The 20170-nt window shown below is 41.9% G+C and overlaps 1 protein-coding gene and 1 long non-coding RNA gene across 2 annotated transcripts; both read right to left on the bottom strand.

Annotated features, from left to right (window-relative positions):
- Window positions 1-1115: 1115 nt before the first annotated feature.
- LOC133915113 (uncharacterized) lies at window positions 1116-3662 on the bottom strand. Its single transcript, XR_009909295.1, has 2 exons — window positions 2851-3662; window positions 1116-1589 (listed from the first exon to the last, which is right to left on the bottom strand). It is a non-coding gene; the product is annotated as an uncharacterized LOC133915113 (long non-coding RNA).
- Window positions 3663-11582: 7920 nt separating this feature from the next.
- Window positions 11583-16409, bottom strand: LOC133915105 (aldehyde dehydrogenase family 2 member C4-like). The gene is made up of 9 exons (XM_062358128.1): window positions 16195-16409; window positions 14322-14464; window positions 13418-13801; window positions 13216-13305; window positions 12953-13126; window positions 12698-12835; window positions 12432-12569; window positions 12276-12337; window positions 11583-12167 (listed from the first exon to the last, which is right to left on the bottom strand). The coding sequence occupies exons 1-9, from the start codon at window positions 16304-16306 to the stop codon at window positions 11894-11896; spliced, it is 1515 nt and encodes a 504-aa protein (XP_062214112.1). The 5' UTR covers window positions 16307-16409; the 3' UTR covers window positions 11583-11893.
- Window positions 16410-20170: the final 3761 nt, after the last annotated feature.

Genomic DNA, 20170 nt, shown 5'->3' with positions numbered 1-20170 from the left:
AGGTCAATCCCGCCGAGCCGGACGGACAGATTGACCGATGCACCCATGCCTTCAAACTTTCTTCCCCTCAATTCCTGATCAAACAAAGCCGGACGGACAGACTCACGCTACCCCAGCAATTCCTTAGCACCGCATTGCAGTAAACATGCATCTGACTGGAAGTGCTGTGATCGGTGATCCATAAGCATAGTTAAGCAACTTAATTTGTCTCGTATGGCAAAGATGACGGCCATGAGGGTGTACGTGCAGGGGCGGATTTACCTTCGAGCATGGGTGTTCAGCTGAACACCCATAAATTTTAGGGGGGAAACAGTGATTTGGAAGGTATAATGTACATATATAATGATGTTTAGGCTAAAATAGGTATGTTTGAGGTGAATTCTTGTTCTAGCCCACTGAAATTAAGAAATAGCATAGGAGATCCACTCGTGAACATTGCTTGAACGGAGCTAGCCATAATAACCCGTCTCTACATTAAGTCCCGTTGATTAAATTGTATTTTTATCTTCTTATTTTTAATTTTTATTTATGATACCGGTTGGTAGGAGACATCATAGATTTCATCTAACCGTCTATTTACTAGTGTAATTTAGTAATTATCGTGTTAATTGTGAAATAAGCCACATGTACCCTTGACTTCCCGCGATGCAATCCAAACAATCGAGTGTATTCGGCGCTGCCTCCGCGTCTGCAGCTCTCACGTTCATCCTCCGCCTGTGGTCTGACGCCACCACCGCGCAGCCACCCCAGATCCGCTCCGCTCCTCTCCCTGTCCTGCGTCTTGTGTATTTTGTAGGAGTATATATGTGGCAATATTGCAACAAACAAAATATTAAACAGTGGCACTTTTCATGAACAACCAAAGGTTATAAGTAGTGGGAAACTGTGTGATTTAAGAATCAGTGGTCTTGAGCTTGATTCTACTGTGCTTTAGATTATGCTTCAATTTTTTCGACCTTTTTGTGGGCCGAGATGTCAATGTGCATTATTTATAGTCCGACTCCTATACGTGACCTGGCCATAATTTTTAATTTTTAAATACGGACCTTTCATATGCTTGTTCCAATGATATGCACAGAACACCAACAGAGCTCCTTATACTGGGCAACAAGAACTCCAGCACAAATTCATATACGTATATTTGCCAAATTCTATTCGGAACCACAAAATAGGGTGTTCATAGAAAAACAAATGCACTAGTATAAGGTAACATGTGTTTGCCAAGTTCTATTCGGAAGCACATATTACAGTTCGCCTACTATATGTATCATGCACAAATATAAAGATCAGCACCCAAAACTCAGAGAATCAAGCCTGCTATACAGGGTCCTGGACAGCAGCGCCCCAGTCTCACTTAATCACGGCTAATTACAAGGTCTTCACGACATCTACATCATGTGTTTCATTCTTTTGTATGCAAGGTGTTGCCAACATCTTTCAGGTGCTCCATTCTTCTGCATACAAGCTCCCGACGACACCTTCAGCTGCTGCTACTGGTGCTCCTAAGGGCCTTGCGCCAATATTAGTCAAGGGTGCCATGGACAACCCTTGTTTTGAGCCTCCACAAAAAAGAACAAAGTAGGCCAATCCTGGTGGCAAAAACAAGGTTCGTCAGGCTGCAATCGCCTTGCATATATCTTACTCGTTACACAAAATCCATTACTAGTAATATGCACAAAAATCAAGATACGACAACTTACATGCACAAGGTATCACATAGATGTGGACAGTAGGTATCTGGTATGAGCTAGATATGGACACACTTTGTAGGAAAATAAGATATTGCAAGTCTGTATACTAAAAACTAAGTCAGTATTTTCAATTAAACCGCACCAATGCAAGGGTTAACACCATTATTCTGTACCGTAAGAACTCATGCAGTATATACAACAGTTCTGGCCAAGTTTCAGTACATGATAGCAGCAACAAAGATATATTCTCCTAAATTTGAGCTTACCTTTGATCCAGACCCAGCAAAACTTTCCGGCCAATTTTCAGTCAACAAAGACATATTCTCCAAATTTTGAGCTTAGCTCTGATCCAGACCCATCAAAACTTTCTGACCAATTTTCAGTCCATGACAGTAGCAACAAAGACATATTCTCCTAATTTTGAGCTTAACTCTGATCCAGACCCAGCAAAAAATTTCCTACTATCTTCTCAACCTAGGGTACGAGATAGGAATCAGACAGTAATGCTGAGGCTTTAGCTCAACAAATGAATGCCGATGTCAATGAAGCAGGCACTGGTGTTGTTACTATTTGCGCTTGTCTATGCTCATTGTGCTTCTTGTGTACAGGAGTGTGTAAGTGCTTGGTGAAATGAAGCAGGATGGTTTCCACCGCCAATCTGCATTAACCTTCTAGTATATGCATCTCTGAAGCTTCTACCACATGATAAAAAACAATGAACAATTTTAAGAACACACATAGTTTCATGTGTTCTGACAGAAAAAAATAGCTCCCGAAATGCTTACTGCCAAATGCTTCTGCTTCCACTGTAAAGGCGAATGCAAAACAGTATTTGCTACAATCAAGCACAAAAAGCACAGACAAGTATTTTGTAAAGCCTATTTCCAATGTGTTAATACGCCAAAGTTGTGATTCAAATAGACAGCAAAATACCCATGTGTACCAGCTGATAAATATACCAACATTTCGTGATTTCTTTACCTCTAATGCTATCCAAACAATTCGATTTCTTTACCTCTAATGCTATCCAAACAACTCATACTTATCGCAAGGCAAAAAACTCTACACAGTTCCATGTCTAACCTTAAAAATTATGAAAAAGCAATAGCAGAAAGGATACGGTTGCTCAAAACAAGAAAAGTAATTTCAGAACACTCACCCCAGACGACCAGCAGGCTGTGCAATGCTACTGCACTCCATCGTGCGGGGAGCGGGAACAGGAGAGGAAGCCTGCCGGCGCGGGGAGCGGGAAGAGGAGCCTGCCGCTCCACGTCCTCACCTCAATCCACCGTGCGCCCTCGTCTCCGCCGGCAAGATGGCTATGGTGCCGTTCCGGCAGCGAATTTCAATGCCGGAGAATGGCGCGTCGACGGCGTAGCAGCCTTTCCCGCGCACAAACTAAGGGAAGGACCTCGTGCACACCACAACCACGCCGCCGGGACGGAGGCCGACAATGGGCCGGGAGTTGGATTTGAATCTCGTCGTCGTGGTGGAATTGCCCACCTCGATCCACCCTACCACGCGCTCCGCCCCAGGGAGAGGGACGAGGAGAGGGAGGCGACCTCATCCGATGAGGAGAGGAGGTTGGCCGACGCCGTACTTCACAAGGATCGGCCGGGGATGGGAGGCTGCCACCGCGCGTCGGGGACAGAAGGCCGGCGTTGCGCTCCATCCGGATCGGCCGGGGAGAGGAGGCCACTGGCTCGTTCCACCCGTATCGACCGGGGACAACAGATCGGCGCCGCGCGTCGTGTATAGGATGCCGGCGCCGTGCGTCGTGTACAGGATGCCGGCGCCGCACTCCATCCGGATCCAGCGGGGAGACAAGGCCGGTGGCGCGTTCCACCAGGATGGGGCGGGAGAACAGCCCGGCGGCGCACGTTGGAGAGATGAGGCCGGCGCCACAGGTCGGGGACACGAGATGGCGGCGCTCGCAAATGACGACAGCAAACCGAAGGGAGAAGAAAATGAATCCGAGCGGAATGGATAAAAAAAATAAGAAAAAAAGTTAAAAGTGTATAACTTAGGTACAAGAGATACAGTAATTACTATATATCTTTTAAATTTTTAATTGTAACTATATGATATTAATGATACTAATGATAGTGATAGAAAGAATAGTATCATACTATGAATTTAAACCGTCGGATAAAGAAAATAGATGACGTGTATTTATGTTGGACGAAGGAAATAGATTATGTGTATTTATTCTAGTATACCGTAAAAATTCTATTATAATATTGTATAGAACTATTTGTATTTTGATATTTGTTATTATGCATCTTTAGTTTTCATGTGAGCAATACACATCGGTGTCATCGGCGGTTATTTCGAACACCCATCTCTAGAATCCTAGATCCGGTACTGTGTACGTGAGGCTGTTCACCGCCTCCTTCTCTCCGGGCTAAGGCAGCTGTCCATGGTGCAGGACAAGCCGGTGCCGGCGGCGGCGGCGGTGCGGGTGATCAACTCGAAGATCATTGATGAGGCAGTCGCGTACCTGCTCATGTTTGTGGCGCTGTTCGTTACCAATTTCGCGAGCTGATCCATGATTCGGTGGCATCGCGGATGGCCCGGTCGAGCCGAGGTTTGCTGGTGGTTTAGGGAGCCATGCATGGTTCTGACTGTGTTCTTGAGATAGTTCTTTCTGATCATTTCTTTTGTTGCAGATTGGTTTCAGTGCTGTACTGAATGGGAAAGTGGTGCAAGTGCTAGCTATCCTTACCCTGGATCATCATACAAGTTTTAAGTATGTTTTTAAGATCTTGAAATGAATGGCAAGATCGAGCTCCTGCCCTTGTTTCAAAAAGCTGCATTTGTACTTTGTTCATCAATATTTTCGAAGATTATTAAAAGGATCTTCTAAGCATTCATACGTGCTCTAAACTTCTTATGTAATCCGAAATGCTATATTACTCTGATTTATGCCATATTTATTTTTTATTATAATTTCAAGATTCTAATTTTAAAATTAGAATCGAAAACAAAAAGACCGATTCTATAATCTAGATGCAGATTATACCATAATTCATAATCTAGGGAAAAACTACTTCCAAATTACAGATTATAAATTGTAGCACATATTTACTCACATTTACTATTACAAACATAACATTTCGTGCAGCCATGATGCAATAGCAGAACTGTGCTGAGGAGGAAGAGGAGACTAGAGTCTGTAGGGAAGGAGGGAGAGGAGAGAAATTTTAATAATTTGGTATTATTTATTTTAAATTGTATAATTTAAATTCTAACAATTTAGATTATAGATTGTGAGAATCAAAATCTAAATTATTAAAATCATAATAAAAATGAACAGATCGGATAATTAATTAAAAATAGCAGGTCATCGGATGACAGCAAAAAACAGTAATTCATAAAAAAAAAGTAAAAAATAGTAGTTAATGCAACAACAGTCCTTGTTACACTAACTTAAACCACGTGAGATTACTCATCCCACGATAAGCCACGTCAGCAAAATAAATTCGACCATCAGATCGAGCCAACAAGAATCCCGCTATAATCCCTAACCCCATTCCCTCAATTGGTCTCTCTCAATTCCCCTGCCCCGTGCCGTCGCATTTCCCCACCGGCGCCACCGCCCTCCACCTCCACTAGCACCGCCGCCCTCCACCTCCACAATTCCACCAGCTGCCCTATGTCCGCCACAGGCCCAGCACCAACCCCTCCCCTCTTGTCTACGGCAGCACCGGCATCCCAGTTCTGCTCGCGTCGTCACCGATGACTCTCTCTAGCCCCACTCCTCCGTTGAGCGAGACGGACAAGGCTATGCTAGGCCTTCACCTAGAGAATCACCCAACACCAAACCGAACTGCTAGAGTTGATGGATTGGTAGAAAGGTCGATTGTCTCCCCACACCACAGCTAGCCCGCATGTGTCCCCAGTCATAGTCATACGTGCCACCGCGACCGTGGCTGCTTCCTCCCCCGTCTCCACTCACCCCCTCTCCCTCCCACGCCTACCTACCCCACCGCCTGTGGATGCGCCAGCGCACTCCCGCCTCTAAATCCTAGCCTCGGTCCCGATGGTCGGGCCCCGCGCAGGGGCCAGGACGGTGGCGCCAGTCACCGGCGTCGTCCGCTTCGTGGCATGTCACATGGGCGCGCTGCTCGACGGCTCCGTCACCCTATGCCTCCACCCCGTTGGCATCCCGCCTTGAGGCGCTGCGGGAGCTTGAGGCCGTGGGCGCCGGTGCGCTCGTCGACTACCTCCGCGCCTACGTTGCCGACCTCGGTGACCACCACGTGCTCCAGCAGCTCCAACGGATCCTGCGCCTCCTCACCTCGCTCAAGGTCATTGCTCTCGCTCCTGCCCTTCGCGCGCATGCGTGTGCCCAAGCTTCCAGGCTGCGACCTCTCCACCTCAGCCGCCAGGGGCCTGCTCGACCTCTGACACACCCTCAAGAGGCTCATCCGTTACAATTCTACGGTGCTCTTCTATCATCTGTTGTATAATTTCGTCTGTAGTTCGATTTTTGTGGCAATTGGCATGGTGGTGACCAGAGGCTATACTTATAATCCCCCACTAAACTGACAGCTATTTTGAGTTGTCAATCGTACTATGGTTTGTTGTTTTGGTTCATCGACAGCTAGTAAGCCGCCATTATTTTAGCGTACTTGCTGCAATATTATGGTCCACAAGACCACACTGTTGATTTATTCCTAGGATCGGATCCAACCCTATAAATTTACTATATGGTATTATGTTCAGTCAGCTGCGCTTGCTAATGTAACAATGATGCCTATTGTGCTTGCTACATTTATATTATGTGTTCTAATTAGCTAAGTTGTGACATAAAAAAATTGTCCAGCCATGTGGCCTCGTGATGGACATACCATATTGTGATCTATATAGTTACATGCTCCTTAAATAGGTTTATGCATCTTCATCTACTTATTTTTCAAATTTATGAAGAAAAAAATTGATGTAATATATCATTCATCTTGGTTTGAGATTTTGGGGATTGTGAGTGATCTCTGGAAATAACACGAATATAATGCATCCTGGATGTCAGATTGGTCTCTTACTCTCTTCTCTCTAGCTTGCCAACACTCCCATCTTCCGTCTTGCTTGTGCAACTATCAAATATCAACCATTCTAAATAGAGTGTTTTGTTTGCTGATAGAATATACAATGAAAATTGAGCATACATATGCAGAACTCTAGTATTTGGTTGTGGCTTTGATGGCTGCAAGTTGATTGGGCTTGCCAAATTTTGGGATTTTAATGGTATACAATCAAATGTTCAGCTAGCAGCAAGAAATTATCTAGCAAGAGAAGTAGCATTAATCTTTCCCTTGATTAACTTGTAGTTCTTGTGATTCAGGCTTTCTTTATAAGCACTTTCACGTTATTTGAATATCTTAGCCAAATTAGCAATAGTTATTTTTGCGCTATTGCAGGATGCTCTTAGGCATGTATTTACGAGTAGAATCACGGATATCAAGGAAAAATACAGTGCTCTTTACTGAGAAGGGACAAATATATTCCTGTGTGCGGTCTATAAGTCTATATTGATGAGTCACTCTTGCCATCAATCTTCATATGTTTTCAGTAGCTACAATCTAAAATGATTGGTTAGGAACTATTTAGGCTTGTATAAGTTATGATTGCTGAGTGTTGACAGAGCTTGTCCAAACTTCAGATATCAAAAGATGAAAATTTAGTTCTTTAAAAGTGAAGAGAACACAAAATGAGGGAACCAAGGGTTTTAGTAAACTAGATGCTAACTATAACTTTCATAAAGTTACTAGTCTTTTTACCTTATTGTTCTTTTGGCATATATATATATATATATATATATATATATATATATATATATATATATATATATATATATATATATATATATATATATATATATATATATGTTTCTACAACTATCTCAAGATAATATTTGCTGTCCAATGTGGGACACTTGCTCACATGCTTCAAGTGGACCCACCCCCAAAAGCTGTGAAGATCACTACGAGCAAGCGAATTCCTTTGGTGGGTGATGAGCTAAAAGCTTACGAAGAGGAACATGAACGAAAAAGAAAAGAAAGAAAACGCTAAAGGCTAGCGTCATCAAAGAAGAGGAACTGAAGGTTTTTCATGGATCGAATGCAAAGGCTTTTGATCCAATGGTCATTGACGCAAGCTCATCTCGTAAATCCACCGATGGTATAATATGTCTCACATTTTTGTGAACTTTGCTGGTCAATCTCCCTCATAACTTACCACACATGCAATCTTTGATATGATGTGTCTTCTGATAACCAGTTCTAGAGTACACTTACTGTTTCTCTGACTCCTTTCTCATTTTCTTTTTTGCCTGCTTTACTTGATCAAGTTCAATATCCCCTTTTAAGATTGTTAATTGTATTGAAGAAGCAAAGACATTGCTTATGTTAACATTTCTGTTGTTCCATTTAGTTTCTCCAAACTGATTTTATATTGTAAGGTCTTTACTATCCAATGTGATATAGTATATGTAGTTGGCTATCCTTCTTTACTACGTGGTCTATCAGTTGGTTCATATTTTGGTGGGAACATCATATTCTCATTGATGGATTTATCCCTCCTTCAACCAGTGTTGCTCCAATGTTTCCTTCCTTTGAAAGTACTGCTGAATGGGATGACTCTGGTGAGGTCATCAATCCTGATGATTATATGATGAAACAAAAAGAGATGGATAATATTCTGATGCTTATAAGTTTGCTTATGCACTCACTATTACATGAGTTTTGATTATTGAGCATTTGTAAATGGCCTGGTTATCATATATATTATTCTAATTCATTCTTACTTGAGTTGCACACTTCTGACAACTGACAATATTCTAATTCGTTTCTTTGGAGCATATTAGCTAACTTTGTGCCTTCCTTTGTGACAGCTGAAAGAACATTTAAATGATAACTGTAAATACATTGTTGCCACTTCAGACTAAGATAAAACTCTCTGTTATTCATGCTAGGTTCTTAAGTGCATGTCCTTTTTTTTAAGGGTCCTGGAGATGACTTGGACGATAAGATTTATGAGGGCTCAGCACACCTGCTCCTTGATTCAACACCTTCAAAAGTTGTTTTCTTCATTAGTTTCTGCATCAGTTGCTCCTCAACTTCGATTCGAACCGCTTCCACCCCGCACCTCTATCCTCCCCTTGGGCACTCGCACGACGAGCGGAAGATGAGCTTGGTGCGGCCGTTGGGCGGCGCCATCTTCCTGAGCACCGCCTCAAGCTCGCGGTGCCTGTCCCCCAGCTCTGTCTCGATCTCGCGGTGCGCGTCCCTAGCTCCACCAGCCGTGCAGTTTCGCTTGGCAGCAGCACTCCTCTGTCTCAAGCTGTATGTCGAAGTTCACGATCTTGCGCAGGCTGCCATATCCCACCCTAGCACGATGGCCCCTGTGGCCATGCCCGCGGATAGCGGCACTCATGCTACCACCAAGTGTAGTGCAGTCATCGCCTCCCATGCCTCGACAGCCAGCAGCTGCGCATAGGGTGCAGTGAATACTGAACATAACCAATTTTGCAAAATGCACAAGACGACTATTTTCGTTTCGTTAGCCTTCTCATGTACCACATGGAGAATACGACACAACAACGAGGGTCAGCAGGCGAGGGTCCATAAGAGGTGCTTTGTTCAATAATTAATCATTATCAGTGACGGGGCTATCAGTATGTTAAACAACACCTATTAGGTCCCACTTGTTCTTCTACTTATTGCTTTCTGGTCAGTTTCATATTTTATCATATGCCTTACTCTTATCTTGCTTAAGTATAAAATATGTTCTTTCTTTTATGCACGATGATTTACTTAACTTTTGAACTACAATCAAATAACACGATCCTCCTAATCAAAGCAAAGGTGATGATGATCTAAACGTTAATCCAAACAACAAGAATAACTAAGACACTACGGTAACGAAGTAGTAATCTTTTCTATCATTTATGTACTTGTACAACATATCAAACGTTGGATTATGTGGTATCAGTAATGTACCAGGTTCAATAATAGTTTTCCAGCTCTTTCGGAGCATGACTTAATTGGATATTATGTGATTCCTTCTAGCAGCCAACTTTTGATGGTACTGAAGACAGCTCTGACTTTTGGGAATCAACAACTCGTTCTCCTTTTTAGAGTATTTTGAAGCTAACTTTTAATTATCAACTATGTCGTTACATGTTGAAGAACAAATTACCTATATTATTGTTTAGAATAATAAATAAACATGATCAACTTTGAATACAAATCTATATGAAAATATGCATGGTTCACCTTCAATGCAAAACGAAGGGTTGTCTCATTGAGGCCTAGGCAAGGTTTTCAGGATCGGGATCATAGGTAGGATCATTTTTTACCGATTAGTAACGGATCAAAGGATCACGATCTTATAGGATTTTTTATTTTTAAAGTCTAATTTATTTTTTATAAGAAAAATATATCTAACAAGTATGAAACATCATTAAACGTAGGTTCTGAAGATACAATCTAATAAAACATGTCAGATTAAACTAATAAAACTTAAATATGTATAGATCTTAATGATTCTGTGGGATCTTATAGAACTCTCGTATAGGATTATAGCATCGGGATCCTATGTAGTATTTAGCAATACTATGAATTTTCGACTTTGTAGGTTTATAGAATTGTAAGATTCTAGAATCCGTATCGAGATCTTGACAACCTTGCTAACAGGCTTGGCAACGCCACGCCATCTTTCCTAGTCCACTACCAACCCAGAGCTGAAAGTGTGTGAAAAATGTGATATACCCGGCTTGAAGAAAGTTATATCTCATATGTGTAACTTTCACGTACTATCGTCGTAGTACATAAGGATCGGAAGGCTCAAACAAAGTACTTGGATGGTGACACATGAATTTTGATTCCCAGATTGAGTTTAACACACATGGTTGTACGGTGATTTTTTGTTACTGTTTTTAAAAAAATCAGACCCCATCAGTAAGGCCGGTATAGCCAATTTTCGGAAAAATTTCGACCCAAACAGTTCAAATGAAATTCAAATTTGAACTTATAGTTTCATCGTCTATCAACCAGTTATGCCAATATGTTTTTCTAATTCTTGTCTTTGGCATGAAAACTGAGAGAAAATTAATCCTCTCAAACTGCATTGTGCTAGTTTCACTTGCTGAGCTTCACACTTCTGCACAAGCGAAGACCACTTCTGATAGTCGGTTAGCTTGCTTACTGTGATCAGTCGGAATGGTCCAGATAGTTAGGCTTAAAGTATGCCCTGAGATCTCTTGAGCCACTAATCGCATCACCCGTTGGAGGATCCAGCGGCTGGTCTATATAGTTTGTTATATATATATATGAAATAGGGCACGTGCCCCCACCCCCTCTTTCAATTTCACTTCCATATTATTTTACAATTTTTAGAAATTCGAGTAGAACAAAAGTAGCCAACTAGACTGATGGTGGAAAGCGTTGTCATCTAATATGTGGTGAGACTTTCTTTTAGCCATTTCACTGCGTGAGACTGACGTGTCTGAGTAACAATTATTGGTACACGATCGAAATCAGCATCTCAGCCGAGCGAGCCAGGAGTTCAACAACTGCACCAAACGCTTGTGTGTGGTGAGTAGAGTGATTGATGCTCTATTTAGACGTTTAAAATTGAGATGAATCTGAATTTTTTTTATTGAAATACGGTGAAAACATGAACCCTGAGTACATCAAGTATCGTGCATGAAGTATTTCCCGGCTTTAAGAAGTGAACCTCAAACTTTCTTCCTATCCACTTGATACTTATTTTTAAGGTGAAAAATGATTTTGACATTTTGACCTGTTCAGGTATACTATTAAGTTGTATGTATGTTGTTGCCACCATAGGTTTACCTTTTCTTATAACAAAATGAAGAACCACATAATCACAAAAAAAGCGACTAAACTTGAATTTGTGAAACATTAGAAAGTTTATATGGTACATAAATATCACATAACGAAAACCTCCGACTCTCGCTAACATAAATGTAATGAGCATGTATGTGGAACATCCGTTCATTTTGTGCAACTGCGTAAAGAAGGATGGGGAGCGGAGCGAATCTCCAACACATCAGGCACCAACCAACAGAGATTACACAAGGAGAAACTCAGCTGCGAGCATGCATGTACACTGCACAAGAAGAGATGGTCGGATCGGTCCCTGCCGGCGAGACTCGCCTGGTACGTGCTCGATCACGATCAGTACCATGGCGAGTCCGGGAGCGCGGTGATGACGCTCTTGACCTGCAGGTACTTGTCCATGGCGGCCATCCCCTGGTCCCGCCCGAAGCCGCTCATCTTGTACCCGCCGAACGGCGCGTCCGGGTCGAAGGCGAAGTAGCAGTTCACCCACACCGTGCCGGCCCGCACCGACCGCGACACCCGGTTCGCCACGTCCAGGCTCTTGGTCACGATCCCGGCCGCCAGCCCGTACCTGGTGCAGTTGGCCCTCTCGATCGCCTCGTCCACTGTCCTGGAAGAAGAAACGCATGGCAAGCAATGGCCAGTCAGAACTCAGAGTGCAAGGCTGGCTTCATTTTTCTGACTTGAGATGATGAAGTGTTTTATGGATCAAACGTACTTGAACTTCATGAGGGACATCACGGGACCGAAGATCTCTTCCTGCGCGATCTTCATGTCCTCCTGGCGAATCCATCCCATCCCATCCATGTGAGCATGCCAATCAATCTAATTGTAGGGAAGTAGTAATTTGATATGATGTGCTCGTGGAACTCACCTTGACATCGGCAAAGATGGTAGGCTCAATGTAGTACCCTTTGTCACCGGTAGGTTTGCCGCCGGTGAGCAGAGTTGCACCCTCACTCTTGCCGTGCTCAATGTACTTTAAGACCTTCTCAAATTGGTCCTTGTCAACCTAGCACAACGAACAAAGGTTGTTCAGATGCTTCAGCCATGAACTTGCCTAATCTGACATCCACTGCTCCTAACAATTCAGCCCAAATAATGAAAAAAAAAACAGAGTATGATATGACATGATCATACCTGAGGACCCATGTTGGTGGTGACATCAAAAGGATCTCCAACTTTCCAGTTCTGCGCCGCCTCCACGGCTTTCTTGACGAACTTGTCGTAGATCCCTTCCTGGACATAAACGCGCGATCCGGCCACGCAAATCTCTCCCTGGATTCGAAGTTCAGGCGTCCATCAGAACGCTCGACCGGTCAGCTTGTTGCTCTAAACCAGAACCAGTTGTGCAAATCGCTTGTACAATTAGTTAATGTTGCGTTGTGCAAATACCTTGTTGAAGAAGATGGCGAGCCGTGACAGGTTAACGGCCATGTCGACGTCGGCGTCGTCGAAGATGATCAGCGGTGACTTGCCGCCGAGCTCCAGCGAGACCGTCTTCAGGTTGCTCCTCGCGGCGGACTCCATGATGAGGCGACCAACTTCTGTGGAGCCGGTAAATGCCACCTGATTTGATCAATGATCTGTTCTCGTGAGCAGCCAGAGCACATGCATGTATAGCGTGCAGAATTCTGATGGATGGTCAGTGTGCTCACGCTGTCGACGTCCATGTGCGAGGTGATGGCGGCGCCGGCGGTCGGGCCGAACCCCGGGACGACGTTGATCACACCGTCCGGAATACCGGCCTATGTTATAAAATTCACAGGAAACATCACAAGTTATATGGTGTCGATTTTCAATTGAGATTGGAAACATGTACCGCAATTTCAGGAAAGGAAAATAAATTAAATACATTACCAGCTTGGCGAGGTGTGCGTAGAAGAGGGCGGAGAGCGGCGTCTGCTCGGCGGGCTTGACAACAATGGTGCATCCGGCGGCGAGGGCCGGGCTGATCTTGAGGAAGAACATCATGGTGGGGAAGTTCCAGGGAATGATGACACCGACGACGCCGATGGGCTCCTTGAGCGTGTACCCCTGGTACTTGCCAGACACGCGCAGCACCTCGCCGTGGATCTTGTCGGCGGCGCCCGCGTAGTAGCGCAGCATCTGCGCCGCCGCGGGGATGTCGATAATCTTGCCCAGCAGCAGTAGCTTCCCGGCGTCGGCGCCGTCCAGCGCCGCCAGCTCCTCCGTGTTCTGCTCCACCAGGTCCGCGAGCTTGCCCATGATCCGGCCCCTCTCCTGCACCATTTTTTTCCCGGATAAGCTACAGTAATTAACCGTAATATAACTCTTTTTTTTCCTAAACTATATACGCAAATAGTTAGCTTGCTTTTGAAGTTAAGTTTCAATCTTTATTATATAAAATATGAGTTGGTTCATAATCACTTCTTCTCCATACTCACATCTCATCTAATAAAAACACAAATAATTTATTCACTTTTGTCATCCATCCTCATCTTACAAACTTCTTATAGATATCAGACATATTTTACTAATAAAAATAAATAAATAAATTAAAAAAGAAATTAGCGTATAATCTTTTTTCTTTTTTAATCTTAATCAAACTATGGTATTACTCTCAACATATTTACGCGGCAGTACTCCTGTGACAGATCCACATGCTTATATCTTGAGTTTGTACTTGATATTACCGTATCTAATATTTATATTTTTGTTGTAACATACGGGCATTTAGTTAAAATCTTCAATGTTCGGAAAAAGCATTTGATTAGAGTCGATGACGTGGCGGTTCACTTACATAGCCTGACATGCGGGGCCACTTGCCGTGCTCGAAGGCCTCCCTGGCGGCCTTGACGGCCAGATCCACGTCGGCTTGGCCGGCCTCTGCGATGTGGGCCAGCACGTCACCTGTCCGCGGGTCCCGCGTCTCAAACTTCTTGCCTGTTCAGATACTACAGCTGTATTCAGTGGTGAAGAGTCAAAAAAAAATTTAAATCAGCACAGAGATACTAAGTCCACGTCATGCAAGCGTGCTGCGGCAACGAGTCAACGTCAGTGGCTGTAAGCGAAAACTGTAGTTGACAAGCATGGAAGGTAGGGAAAGAAAAGCGTTGTAGCCTCTCACTATAATTTGATTTGAAGGGGAAAAATATTTTTTTATATGGAATAGAAAATATTCTGTGTATCCTATAAACACGTCACATGTCGTATTTCTGGGAAAGGTTCGACTTTCGTGAGAGTCGAAAGAACTCCTCTTCTCTCTCGACACCACCGCCTCATCTAATAGCAATAGGTTTGTGAATTTACCAGAAGATTGTCCTACAATATTTTTCTGAAATTAGAAAAAAACTGTAGTTGTGATTAGGCCCTTACCTTATTTTTCCTCTTTTTTTAGAAAAAAAACCTTGGGGTGCCATCTGAGGGGCACATGTAGCAAGCCGTGACAGCACGCTCACAAGTCAAACGCGAGATCCGAAAGCAGCAGGAAGCTTGGTTTGACTTTGACAATCGAAAAGGCCCCGTCGGGTTCATACTCATACCGCTTGGGCTTGGAATTGGAACCCGTCGGTGCTCGCCTATTCGGTGGAAAGGAGCGCTCGTTCTACAGCCAATCCTGGAAAGGAGTTTTGCAAAGAGGAAGACAACATATGCGACTTACCTGCATCGTTCAACAAGCTATCTTTCCGAATAATTAACGCAGAAAGATTATAAGCTACCTTGGTCGAAATCGATGTGATTTCATCGCACGCCTATATCTTAGCAGTCGCTTTTTTATTGTCACTCTTATCTACACGTCTGCGCACAACGTCGATCATCTCGCCGCCGCTCTCAGTTGCGTTAACCGGTGTTTTTCGCCTCCCATCGTTAGTGCCGTGTGCCGACAGTTCTTCACCGTCCACGATCGGTGACGTTCCTATCACCTCGTCTTCTCTTAGTACCAGAATAATTGCTCAATTACTACTTTAATAAAGTGGTAATTACTGTTAAGATGACATGCAAAACGTCTTAAATCTATACATGTGAAATATGGTGGATAATTAGCGATTGTCACTTTTTTAGACGATAAAAAAGCAAATACGCTAGGACACGAAAGCCAGCACCAGTGAACCCCTCCCCTGAAGCCCCCCGCACTAACCTCGACGGCCGGCGCCGTCGACCGTAAATTTTGGCGAATTCAGTCGACGGACGTCCAGGAAATCTGATTGACTAATCGCTCCTGCACATACGTGACAGCATGACATATGCCCGTGCATGTGGACACGCCGAGGCATCCATACTAACATTGACGAAGACAACAAAGAGAAATGCTAGTAGCATGTGTATAGATCCAAATATCGCGCATATGGAGAGAAGAAAAAACTCTCCCCGTCCAACACGTACGTCTAGATGCAAAATGCAAATCCAACACATGCACCAAGCAACAACAGCTAGCTTCGTTGTAATTCCATGCTTGTTTCTAGTCGTAACTGTTTACTAGAGTTTTCAGCTGTAATATTTGTTGCAGATCATAGACGTTCGTTCATGTATGGCTAAGAAAAGTTCGAATACATGAAGAGAGAAATATAGATGTTTATTCGGGCGAAAACGAAGGCATCTTCAGATGAGACACGTGTATCTAGATCAAGGAAAAAAGAATCAGGAAAGGAAGATGAGGCGTGTATAATATATACCGGAGACGGCGTCGACGAACTCGCCGTTGATGAAGAGCTTGGTGAACTTGATCTCCGGCACCACGACGGCGCCCGCCGCCTTGCCGTTGCCATTGCACCCGTTGGTCGCCATTGACGCCTGCGTCTGTCTGTGCTTGCGTGCCTAGACTAGGAAGCTTCTGCCTCTGCCTCTCTGTCTCTCTCTCTCTGCCTCTTAGGAGGGAGAAGAGTCATGCAGACCCTGTGATTCTTATATAGAGACCGCTCGATAGCTCTTGGAGGAGTGCTTGTTTTCTTGACGGGTAGTTGATGTTACATCGTGGAGGAATAACAGTGCTAGAGATAGACTAGACGGTCGTTAGAGATACTATTATAAAAACTATTTTTCAAAACATATAAAATACCTTTTTACAGACGGTTCATTTGAAAAACGTGTGAAAATAAATTTTCACATACGATTCCTTACGTGATTATCACAAGCGGTTCACGTAAGAAATCACATGTGGAAATACCGGCTCTAGAAATAATCATCTATTAAAAATTCATAATTTTTTCATACAAAATCGGATGAGAACAAACTCTATATGAAAATTGTAGCCTTCGACGAGATCTACAACATTGTAGTTGATATTTTTTTTATTTGAAGTCATTTAGAGGTCCAAATAATCATTTTAAGTTTCAAACGATTATTTGGATATCTAAATGATGTCAAATGAAAACAATTTCAACTACAAAGTTGTAGATCTCATCGAGTGCTATAATTTTTATATATATTTTGTTCTCATCCAATTTTGTATGAAAAAGTTATGAATATTTTAAGATAAGCTATCACTTATTTCTACATGCGGTTCCTTATGTGAACCGTCTGTAATAATTGATGTTCATTTTTACAAACGATTAATTAGTGAACTGTCTGTAAAAATATATGACAATTTATCTTAAAAAATTTATAACTTTTTTATATGAAGTCGGATGAGGACAAACTTTATATGAAAATTGTAGACCTCGACGAGATCTACAACTTTGTAGTTAAAAAGTTTTTTTATTTAAAGTCATTTAGATACTCAAATAATTATTTAAAGTTTTAGATAGAAGATATCAAAAGAATTACATATGCTAATATGGTCAGTAGTAGTTCTGTGGTGGGATGGTGAGGAGGGTTCACGTGAGTTGAGATGTTTTAAGTTCGAGTGCCAAAAATCACGTAGCGCGCGTATTTCGTGTGAAAAAACGCGTGACTTGTGATGTCGCGATCGAGGGAGGTGCCTGGTCGGTCTAATTTTTATTTTGCTTTTTTTGTCAAAAAATATCGATTCGATGACCGATTATCACATGCAGTTCGCTTAAGGAATCGTCTGTAGAAATAAATTTTTCACATGCGATCCGCTTAAGGAACCACCTGTGGTAATAGATTTCCACAGGTAATCTCTTTTGCGTTTGTGTAAATCATTCATTTCTACAGACCTTCGATCACAGACGAATACACTAAACGTCTGAAAAAAAAAGTTACCATCCACTTAAAAAATAGTTTTTTTATAGTGAGAGCGCGTTTTATTCTCCAACCGTGATGTGTTCTTCTATATACGCGGGTCAACTCTCTATCTGTCATCTTTCAACAGCTCTGTCCAGTTAAAAATTTGCGTGTTTCCAGGCGCACACGCATCGCATGCACGCCCAAGGTATCTGTCAGGGTTTTTTCCAGCTTACACGGCGAGAGCAACGGCGTCTTGGGAGGCGGTCACATTCTGATGTCCCTCTCTAGTCGCTTCTACGATTCGTTGCTTTCGTTGAAAGAAATGGAGAACATATGAAAAAGCAATTGTTCTGAACTCAAATGGTTTCTTCGAGACGCCGGGTTACTCCCTCTGTTTCGGAAATATACCAAACTCTACTACGATTTGGCTGGCCAAACTTTCTTAACTTTGACGGTTGGCATGTGCAAAATTGTTTAGATATAGGGGAAATTTCTTATCACTTGCAAGGATCTACTGTTATATGTACTTCAAATATTTCTACTATTACACCGAATCCTCACATCATTTGGCATATGTGTTTGGATCATATGAGCGAACAAGATATGCATCTCGTATGCAATAATTGACTATTAAATAATATTACCAATTTGGATTTCTGTGAGCATTGTGTTTTTAGCAAATAAAAGAGGGTTAATTTTAGTACTGCACTTTATAAGACTAAAGAAATTTTTTATTATATTCATTCTGATCTTTAGACAAGTCTAAGTTTCTTTCTCTTAGAGGCTATGAGTATATGTAACATTCATTAATGATTTTTCTCTCAAAGTTTGGGTTTGTTTCTTAAACATAAGAATGAAGCTCTTTTAGTATTCTAGAAGTGGAAAGCTTTGGTGAAAAATTAAACTAGTAGAAAAATCAAGAAATTTAGAACCTATAATGGATTAGAATTTTATAGTGGCGAGTTTAATAAATTTTATTCTAATCATAGCATTGCAAAACATTTGACTATTCTCGAAACTCCTCGGAAATATTAGAGCTAATTATTCCAATTTGAGAATTTTTTGTTTTCTTGCTTATGCTAATGTTAGCAAGGCGAAATTAGAGCTAGAGCAAGATAATACATATTTATTTATATGGTTCTGGTGTTAAAGGATATCGTTTATGGTCCTCTGATTCTTATAAATTAATCATTAGTCATGATGTTACTTTTAGTGAAGATGACTTACTCTTATCGAATAGTGATAATGTGGGTAATTCATCCACAATTGAATCTGAAATATTTGAAGCTATTATAAGAAATGCAGAATTTGAGATACTTTTATCTTCCATTGATAATGATTCTGTAGTTACTTCTACTCCTCAACATCTTCTAATACTAATGATCAATGTATTGCGCGAGATAGAACAGAAATGAATATTCAATTGCCTATTAGATATCGTGACACTCATAATATGACATGTTATGTACTTCTTGCTACACAAGATATTTATAATATTGTTGAGCTTTTTTCTTATTCAAAAGCTATCTAATGTGAAAATTATTTTAAGTGGTTGGTACCTATGAATGATAAAATTGAGAGTGTTCATAAAAATTGTACATGGGATTTGTTCAAAAATATTAAAAATAACTTTAAAATGCAAATGAATTTATAAGAAGAAGGATGATATCTACAAGATAGAAAGCCCGTTTAGTAGGAAAAACTTTTGACCAAAAGGAAGGTATTGAGTTCACTGAAGTTTTTTCTGTTGTTGTACACCACTATTCTATTCAGGTGATGTTGGTTTTTGTTGCTTTATTTGATTTGGAATTAAGGTAACTTGATGTTAAAACTACTTTTTTCATAGAGATTTGGAAGAAGAGATTTTTATGACACAATCTGAAGATTTTGCTACTCCTAGAAAAGAGAATTTAGCTTGTCATTTGAAAAAAAAAATCTCTTTATGGTCTTGAATAAACTTCTAGGTAGTGGCATAAAAGGTTTGATTCTATTCTAATTGCACAACAATATTGTCACAACAATTATGATAATTGTGTTTAATTCAAACAATTTCTCAATGAATCTTTCTGTTGGTGATATGCCCTAGAGATGATTGTATACGCAGATTGGATCTGCAAGTGGGCTTTAATATGATTAAAAACCCATTAGGGTTTAGAGTTGTGATGGTCTTCAATGTGATTAAATGTTTATTAGTGAGTTCTATATAAATAAAGAAGGTGTGCTGTGTTCTGGAGGTGTGTGAAAAACTAACCACCGATGGCATGGTTAGAGTTAGGAGACCGGAAGTAGTTGCATCACGAAGACCGAGCCACACATCATCCGTTGCGCCTTGTCTTTCGCAAGTGCGCTCTGCAGTGGCTCCTGATCTTAGCGTCGCCTTCTTCCAGCCCTTCGATGACCTCCTGTTGTGCGTGCGATACTAGCACACCGGTGTACGACATTTCATCCCTGTGCGTGTGGATACCGTAGAGACGTTGATCTCCTTGGCGTGAAGATCGCAATGCTTTTACTCGGCTGGTCAAC

The sequence above is a fragment of the Phragmites australis genome, chromosome 1 (assembly GCF_958298935.1).
Source record: "Phragmites australis chromosome 1, lpPhrAust1.1, whole genome shotgun sequence".
In the NCBI taxonomy this organism is placed as follows: Eukaryota; Viridiplantae; Streptophyta; class Magnoliopsida; order Poales; family Poaceae; genus Phragmites; species Phragmites australis.
Note: the sequence above shows the minus strand (reverse complement) of the source record. Positions and strands in the feature narration are given on the sequence as shown.